The 9307-nt window shown below is 42.4% G+C and overlaps 1 protein-coding gene across 1 annotated transcript in view; it reads right to left on the bottom strand.

The window, feature by feature from the left end:
• Window positions 1–9307, bottom strand: part of LOC107111079 (guanylate cyclase soluble subunit beta-2-like) — a 60140-nt gene that overhangs the window by 45761 nt on the left and 5072 nt on the right. Inside the window, exons 2-3 of the mRNA XM_015411997.1 lie at window positions 4777–4850; window positions 698–792 (exon numbers count right to left, since the gene is read on the bottom strand). Of these exons, the coding sequence (XP_015267483.1) occupies window positions 698–792; window positions 4777–4850 (169 nt within the window). The remainder of the gene's footprint in view (window positions 1–697; window positions 793–4776; window positions 4851–9307) is intronic.

The following is a 9307-nucleotide window of genomic DNA, read 5'->3' as shown; positions in this document are numbered from 1 at the left end:
CCCCCCCCCAACGTTCTAACCTCTCTCTCACCGTTGGTGTCTGAAGCAGAGCCCTGCAGAGCCCATTTCAAAGGGTTTTTGGGGGAATTCAGTCATCCCTGGAGCGATTTTGTCACTTTTTCGATTTTTCTGCACATAATGGAAGCATGCTGGGTCTGTAGGAGAAGAGTCTGAGGCCCACGGAGCTTTCTTTCCCTCAATCTAAGTATCCGCACGGCGCCCTCTGTTGGCTATTAGAATATATGATGATATGGAGCAGAAGTCCATCAGTGGCTATTAGCCACAAGGTATAGATAAGAACTCACAGGCTGGGGCAGGTGATACCCTGTATTCTTGGTGCTTGGGGGGGGCAACAGTGGGAGGGCTTCTAGTGTCCTGGCCCCACTGCTGGCCCGCCTGATGGGACCTGGTATTTTTGGCCACTGTGTGACAGAGTGTTGGACTAGATGGGCCTTTGGCCTGATCCAACACTGGCTTCTCTTATGTTCTTATGTTCTCAGTAAATAAATGAAATGTTATCCTACAAGACAGGCATTAAATGCAAGGACTAAATGTAGGTACCAAAAACAATACTTGGTTTCACTGTAGCCAATTGTAAAATTCCAGCTGATTTCTACTGCATCTGATGTATTTCCTCCAAACCAGCAAAAAAACCCACAAAGCCCAGATAATTGTATTTATTCCAAACAATACCTACCCAACATTTTGCATGTCTTGTCAATTAGCTGCATTGTGATCTCATCACTGTAAACTTCAAATGTCAAAAATGTATCCTGTACTCCAGTTTGGACTCTGTAATAGAAATAAATATTTCTCAGCACTGTCATACACACCACATTTCCGTGATTCAGTCTTCTATTTTTCAGTTTCTCCATTTTAGAGAGAGAGTCACCTGAGATAGGACTTCTGTGCTTTTACACAACACAGTAACTTATCTCCCTTTTTGGTGATTAAAATCAGTATCTAGTGAGATATATTTCAAAAATTGTTTCCTACATAGACATAAACAGAAGCACAGGGTTTTTCCCCTCAGTAAGACAATATAAATCAGGGGTGTTGAACTCATTTGTTATGAGGGCCAGATCTGATATAAATGAGACCTTGTTGGGCCGGGCCATGTGTGTCATAAAATATAATGCCAGGGAGCAGAGATATAAACTTTATAAAGGATACAAACAAAAAGGGGTTTTTTTTTACTTAAAATAAAAACATGCTTAAAACATTAGCACACTTGCAATATTTTGTTTATTTAACAGTGTCTGATAACTGACACCTCTTGCTCTGAATTATTGCATCAAAATGTCTGTGCTGTTGCAATCTTGAGTATGCTGTTCAGGTGTGTATCTGTAAGCTGCAAACCTACAATGACACAGCAGCAGCAGAACTGGAAGAAGAAGCAGAAGACAGCCAGTTCTACTGCGGGCCTGATAGAAGCTCTCTGGAGGCCTGATCCAGCCCCCAGGCCTCATGTTTGACACCCCTGATATAGATTATCATGATGATAGCTGTTGTTGTTGTTGTTATGGCATTGCATATAGAATAGCCAGTAGATCCTATGATTATCTGGCAGCCAGAAGTTATAACTCTTTTTCAGTGGTATGCAGCACTAGGTGGTGAGCTAGACTTTTTTTATGGCAAGAGAGGTTTCAGAGGTGGTTTTGCTATTGCCTGACTCTGCATCATGACCCTGGTATTCCTTGGAGATCATCCTTCCAAATACTAGCCAAGGCTGACCCTGCTTAACTTCCAAGATCTGACGAAACTGGGCTAGCCTCAGTTGGGAGGGCAGGATATAAATCAAAATAATAATAAAATAATAAAATAAAATAATAAAATAATAATAATATCCAGGTCAGGGCTATGGTGGTGGTGAAGAAGGGTATAACTGAATTCCGATACTGTGCCCTATGAAGGTTACACCTTACAGGCTTTGATAAAAGAAGAAAGCTGTATCTTTATACTTCAGTTAATGCAGAAAAGTTATACTTCAGTTAATGCAGAGAAGTGGACACAAACCGGCTGATGAACTAAAGTTCATCACAAATATTGGCTGGTTTGTGGTTCGCGAAGCGATGTTCACCAACTGAAGAACTGCCATAAACGTCCACAAATTTTGATGCAGTTTGTGGTGGTTCATGAATAACAGGAAGCTGGGGTTTTGTGCCTATCCCTTGAGATGTGTATTCATGATTTAAAACAAAATAGCTACCAATAACATAACACCAAAATATTTAGCTCTGCTGTTTATGTAATAATATTTAGATATGTACTATGATCACCTGGTATTCACAGCAGTGTAGCATCTATTAAACTGGTCATATATAGAAAAGTCAGAAAGACTGTAACACGTCTATAATACGTCTGCTGTAATACGTCTACTGGCAGACTGCCCCTTCATGGCATAAAGGATGCAAGTAATTTCTGATGGTTAATGCAGTATGTAGGCACAGTGCGTCTTTCAGAAAATGTGGACCTTATTTAAAGTCCATTACAGTCCAGGGAACGCCTCCATTCAGCTTTTCTGAAGCAAACAAAACAGATCAAGAGGCAGAGAGAATAATGTTTTCCTGTTCCAGTTAATGACTCCTCTTCGGGCTGTTGGTTGTAATTACTTCCAAAGGCGATATGGCTTCATTCCTGTGCAACAGCTTTTTTAGGCAGGACACCAGAAAGTAACATGTCTGTCACAAATGCCTTCAACCAACAAGATGCCATTCCAAATCATTTTGCAAAACAAATAAGGCAATTAGCACAGAGCCACATCCCATTATATGGCAAGGCAGTCTCTCTCCTTTTTGTGTGTGTCTCCATATTGTTTTAGAATCATTCCCAGCAATGGCAACTCATTCCTCTGCACGTCATATTCCTTATGTCTCTCTAGATTGTTTTGCTGAAGCATCCCTTGCCTAAAGGCACTTGCATCAGGCTCAGTCATAATTAGAACTGGGTGTTCCCAGATGTTCATGATGCAGAAGTAGACTTCGAAAGGCTGTGGATTTTCTTATTCTAATCTGATCTGTTGTCTATGCCTTCTTTTTCTCAACTGTTCCACTGTAATGGCCATTTTTTTCCTTACAGCCAGAGTGCTATGCTATATATTTGCAAAGTGCTGCTTCACCTAAGAATGCTTTCCTAGTGCTTGTTAATGGTGTCTATTAGCAACAGTTAGTAGCCCTGGGCATTGTAGGTATATTTATAAATCCACCCCCTCCCTGTCCCATAGTTCGCCTCTTCTGCTTTTTAGAATGATTTTGTAACAAAACTAGTTTCTTTCTAATTTTTTTTAATTTGCAAAATTTCTACCCCACCTTTCTGCCCTTGCACGGGCCACCAAGGCTGCTAATCTCCCTTATATATAAAAGCCGAATGGTGGTGGCGCATCTCTAGAACATTCCACATGCTCCAGAATTGGTTGGCACCCTGGTGTGTCACTCAGAATCTGTCCCTATCCACTGGCTGCATTGCTTGACTCTTGCCTCCAACGTTCTAAACAGTTTGCTGTTCCTCTCCCCCCCATAGCCAGTCAGAACACAGAGGTTATTTGCATATGCAGCCTCATTGACCTTTGCCTCGGAACACAGAGGTCGTTTGCATATGTGACTTGATTGGCTTTTGCCTCTAACATTCTAAACAGTTTGCTGTTCTGAGGTAAAATGTGTCCAATCTCCAGGTGAGGGCTGGAGATCACTCAGGATTACAACTGCTTTCCAGATGGCAGAGATCAGTTCCCCTGGAGAAAATGGTGGGCTCTGTATCCTTATATGCTGCTGAGGTGGCCCCCGTATGACAGCCAATGTGACGTAGCAGTCAGGGCTTCAGATCACGGGAGAGGCTGCAGGTGTGTGTGGGGTGGAAAGCTGAAGAGTGAGGGGGATATAAAGGTAGGTTGATGATTGGCTGGGAAGGAGATAGGGTCGCCAACTCCAGGTGGGAAATTCCTGGAGATGTGAGGGATGGAGCCTGGAGAGGGTGAGGTTTCAGGAGGGGTGGGACCTCAGTTATATACAAAGCCATAGACTCCACTCTCCAAACCAACCATTCCCTTCTGGGGAACCATTGTTGCCAGTCTCCAGGTGAGGGCTGGAGATCACTCAAAATTACAACTGTTCTTTAGGTAGCAGAGATCAGTTCTGCTGGAGAAAATTATGGACTCAGTGTCATTATACCCTACTGAGGTCACCACAGCAAATTGACACTGAGTGTCCAAGGCCGGGGCACCCGCCCAGAGCCTCTTTCTAGAGGTTGTTGTATTTATTTCCACAACGGGCCTTTTCCCTAGTATTTAGATATTTATAGCCCAATTTACTACCCTATGGGGAACCAAAGTGATGTTCATCATTCTCTCCTCCTCCATTTTATCCTCACAATAACAGTCCTGTTGAGACAATGACTGGCCAAGGTCACCCAGTGTTTCTCACCTTCTAGTCTGACACATTAACCACTATGCAACACTGTATAATGATCAACAAATGGGCAGTGGCTAGGGGGACAAAACTCTAGGGCTCCTGACCACACCAGGGGCCCATGAAGATTCATCTGAGGGTTGAGTTGGGACTGAGTCTTTTGGACAGGGGCCACTTTAATGCTTTGCCAGTAAGCCATGCCTTCTCTCAAAGACTACCATGGGACTTTTTAAGTCCCATCATTGTATCCAGAGAAGGGCTGATTTGCATGCTAGTCACTGTATTCTCCTTACAATATGAAGTTTTGCTAGAAAGCCTTTGAGGGCCTTTCAGCCCTAGAAATCTATGATGCAATTTTCTACAGATCCATTACCTTAATCTTTCCCATATTTCTTCACCATATTTTTCAACCACCAAAGACTTCAGGCAGGTATTTATGAAGCCATACTGCAAGAACAAATGTATGAAAAAGAAAGAAAAAGCTTATAAAACTTCATTACAGGACATTGGATCATTTTTGCATTTCATGAAACAGTGGCTATTAAAAAACAGATTTACCGATTGCATACTCAATGAACAATTTACTATATAATTACAAATACTGGCCAAATTCCTTTTATTTCTAGTGATAATCCTCATTTTTCTGTAATTTACATTTTAAACATTGTAAATATTTAAATGCAAATCAAATTATAAATATGAAGTGTGACTATTTATTTATTTATTTATGTTCATTATAGTCCACCTTTCTCACGGGAATTCAAGGTGGATTACATACAGTGAGTCACTACAATCAACAAAATGAGACATCAAATAAACAATGCATTGGAATTTTAGAAGTCTGGAACCAACCAGAAAGAACCAAAGCACAGCATAAGTATTTATATGACACAATAAGCAGTGCAAAAATTACATAATAGGGATGGGCATGAACCGGCTCATGAACTAAAGTTTGTCACACATTTGGGCCGGTTTGTGGTTTGCAGAGTGATGGTCATGGAAGGGTGACTGGTATGAACATTTCATGAATTTCTGTGCTGTTCATGGCTGCTCGTGGGGGTGGAATTCTTCAGCATTGGAAATACCAATAGAAGCCCTACAAAGCTTAATAGGCACTGCAGGCTGCCAGTAACAGAGTTCCCATTCTGCTCTATGGGATCAGAATGCTATATATCAGCTCAGCTGTGCAGCCTCTCTTCTGTTGGCTGTTGGTAGTTACACAGAGAGGTAGGGAACTCGTTAAAAGCAGAGGACATTTATTTTTTCCTGATTGTGAACACCTCTTCCTGCTGGGGTTTGGGTGTTAGATGGACTCAGGGCTCTGAGCCACCCTGTCTCTCTGCTCATGCCAAGTGGTGGGGCTTAGCTATTGGGTGCCTTGGCTGAGGACCCACATTTTATACCCTCTTGATTATAAACTCCTCTCCCCTGCTGGCATTTCAGTGTCATGTGGACTCAGGGCTCATGGACATGCAAGAGAGGTCAGGCCAGATGACGTTGGCGTGCTCAGGGGACTTGGTGAGGTACTCCCTCACCATCACCTCTGCAGGGGGTTGGGCTAATGACCCTGGAGCTCCCTTCCAACTCTATGATTCTATAACTGGTATTTCTGCTATTTGTATTGTTCAATAAGAATTAAATAACTGAATCAATGTTAAACATTATGAATAAATATAGACAAGTTGAGCATTGGAAAACCAATGCAGCACAATTTATTTAAAGTAAGATTTCTGATGGTATACAGACCTTCCAGCTTCAGTCTATGGACAGTTAAGTATTTTAATTCAATGATTTCAAAATTCTTCCAAGAAGTCCATCACCGAGAAACTCAGTGATTCCTTCTATTGGATACAGAACTCTATTTTTACATAAACAGGTACTGCAACCATAGAAAGAAAATACCATCACAGTAAGCTCCTGCTCCAGGATTATAACTGGCCTTGATTTGCAAATTCTGGTTTGTCCAGTAAAACATCCTAAATTTAGTATCTCTGTTCATGCTATCCTTAGACTACTGGCTTTTGTTTTGCATTTGCCAGATAACCCATTTCTTGTATATTAGGATGTACTTTATTTTAGAGCCAAATTTAGGATTGCCAACCTTCAGGTGGGGCCAGGAGATCCCCTGGAATTACTACTGATCTCCAGATGACAGAGATCAGTTCCCCTGGAGAAAATGGCTGCATTGGAGAATGCACTCCATGGCATTGTACCCTACTGAGGCCCATTCTCTCCTCAAACCCCACCCTCTGCTATCAAGTCTCCAGGCATTTCCCAGCCCAGGCCTGGAAACCCTAGTCAAACTGGGAAAACTATAAGATTAATTAACAGATCGCCAGCACTTTTTTATTGCTTAAGAGTATCATGGGGATTTGGATCAGGTTCATGCTGCATGCAGAAATGGTTATATTCCCTTCCCCCTATAATTTCCAAGTCCTTTCAAGTCCCCCCCCCCCCCCCCCCCCCCTTTACCCAGTGAGGACATACAAACATGTTTACTCACCAAACAGCAATGTCCAAAATTAGTTATCAACATTAAGAATTACTTCCTGTTGTGTATTAATGTGATATTGTGTTTCTGTTTTGTTAGGAACACAAGGTGAGTTATGAAATATGATTGTTACAACAGAAATATAAAAACACTGTAACAGCAAAGTGGTAAATAAAACACTAGTGGTCAAATACCAGACAGAAGTAATAAAAAGGGAAAGCAGCCAAGCATGCTCAGCCACTGCCAGAGGCCCTCCAGAGTAAGCAATTTTTAACAGCCGGATAAGAAGAGAGAGAGAGAGAGGTCAGGCAAGTGAACTTCAGGAGAGAGTTGGGGGGGGGGCAAAAAGGGAGTGAGTGACCATGACTTAATGGAGGTGTCTGTGTTTTGCATGCAGAAGATCTCAGGGTTCAGCCCCTTGATTCTCTAGTGAAAGGGTCTCGGGTGTAGAGAAATACCTTTCTCCATCTAGAAGCAGTGAGGTAAAGGAACCAATGATATAACTCAGTGCAAGGCAGCTTTATACATATTTATCTGCCATGTCTCACTTCTGGCAGTGTAGGCTCACAACGCAGGCCTCCATCATTTGATATGTCCAGAGTAAGCCGAACCGAAGTAAGAAAGCTGAGCTGATAATAAGCCGAACCGAAGTAAAAGAACAGCAAGTTCCTCCACTGGGTGCTGGTAGGGCAGTCCCCACCCCTGACTATGTGTGGCCATAGATAGGGATAAAGAGTAACTGTAAGCCGCTCAGAGACCCCTTGGGGTTCGAGCGGGATACAAGCCGAAAGCATAAATAAATAAATACGAAAGCATAAATAAATAAATAAATATAAATAGTATCAAATGGGCAAAGGTGCTCTTTCAGGTCCCAGTGTGGAAAATTAAAACCAGCCCAGACCTAAATAAGGAGCCAGTACAGCTGACATAGCTTCATACATTTGATCATCACGGAGGATCCCAGGCAAGTTGCTAGCTGCCACATAGGAACCGATTTAAGCTTCGAAATGTTCTTCAGCATTTAGAGTGAATTGCAGTAATCAACTCTGGGTATATAACTGGGAACAGGTCTGCTCGCTTCGTGAACAGCCACAGCTTGGGAACCAGGAACTGGCAAAGCCTCCTCCACAATCGGCTTGACTCCATGATTCCTCCACCATCTGTTTACCTAGCAACAGAGATAGATGTAGTAGCACCCCCAGAAAGGATATATTCTGGATATGGGCATTGTTATTTGTTTCCAGTGTTTTTGGTCCAGGACACATGAAGTAAAGAGTTGATCCAGCAGTCTGAGCAAGCAAGAAACTCAAGTATCCCGTTAGTTAGAAGTCAAAAGTCATTTTAAGGACTTTAGGAGCATATTTCCCAGCATGGTGTAGTGGTTAAAGTATTATAAGAGTGTGAAGGGAGGGAGACCCCGGATCAAATCCTGACTTGTGCCATGGAAGCTTGCTGGGTGATCTTGGTCCAGTCACAAACCCTTAGCCTAACCTACCTCACAGGATTGTTGTGAGAATAAAATGGAGGAGAGGGAAACAATGTAAGCCACTTTTGGTCCCAGTTGGGGAGAAAGGCGAGATATAAATAAAGTAAATAAATAAATAAATATCCCTTCTGGGTGTCTTTTACAGAGTGCTGCCTGGCTTCCTGACCCTGTTATGGTGTTTCAGGAAACAGTGTACTTTAGACACTATTCTAGATTCATGGGAAATGGGTGGGTTGAGAAGGGAGGAAATGGTCCTGAAAAAAGGGCCACACCCCCAGCCTGACCTGGCCACCTCTGTTAGCCAAATTGCCTTATATTATTAATTAGTATAGGTAAAGTTATGATTATTAATGGGCAATAGGCAAATTCGGGTTCTCACCAGTGTATACAGAAGTCCCACCTTTGCTGTAAGTATCTGAACAAACACAGAGACTGGATTCAGTAAAATATAATGTCTCTTTACTGGGAGATATATATCATTCAAACAATACACAACCACACACACATTTATACATATGCTAGGAAATATAGATCCTTAACACAGTTGCTTTAGCAGGATATTCTTTAGTTTGACAATATTTACCTGGTCCGAAGAGATGAAGCTTGCCAAATCTCTCCTTATATATAATTGAGTAAGAACATTCTATATGAACATTCTAAATTTGGCCCCTTTAGTGTTAGGCCGGAAAAACTGCCACTCAGAAGACACTGGCTGGGTTGACTGGCTGCTTTGTGCAGTCCCGCCCAGCGTTCCAAGGTTATTTGCATATGGAAGCTGATTGGACTACACTCCATTCCACACCTCAAACTCACCCCACCCCACCCCCGCAAGGCAGTTGGGATTTTCAGTTGCATAACATACCTCATAGGGGAGAGGAGAATGATGTCAGCTGCCCTTTCCCTAGGCAGAGGCTGTGTGTGTGTGTG

The sequence above is a fragment of the Gekko japonicus genome, unplaced genomic scaffold, assembly GCF_001447785.1.
Source record: "Gekko japonicus isolate JY-2015 unplaced genomic scaffold, Gekko_japonicus_V1.1 scaffold825, whole genome shotgun sequence".
In the NCBI taxonomy this organism is placed as follows: Eukaryota; Metazoa; Chordata; class Lepidosauria; order Squamata; family Gekkonidae; genus Gekko; species Gekko japonicus.
This window is presented reverse-complemented; position numbering and strand designations above follow the sequence as displayed.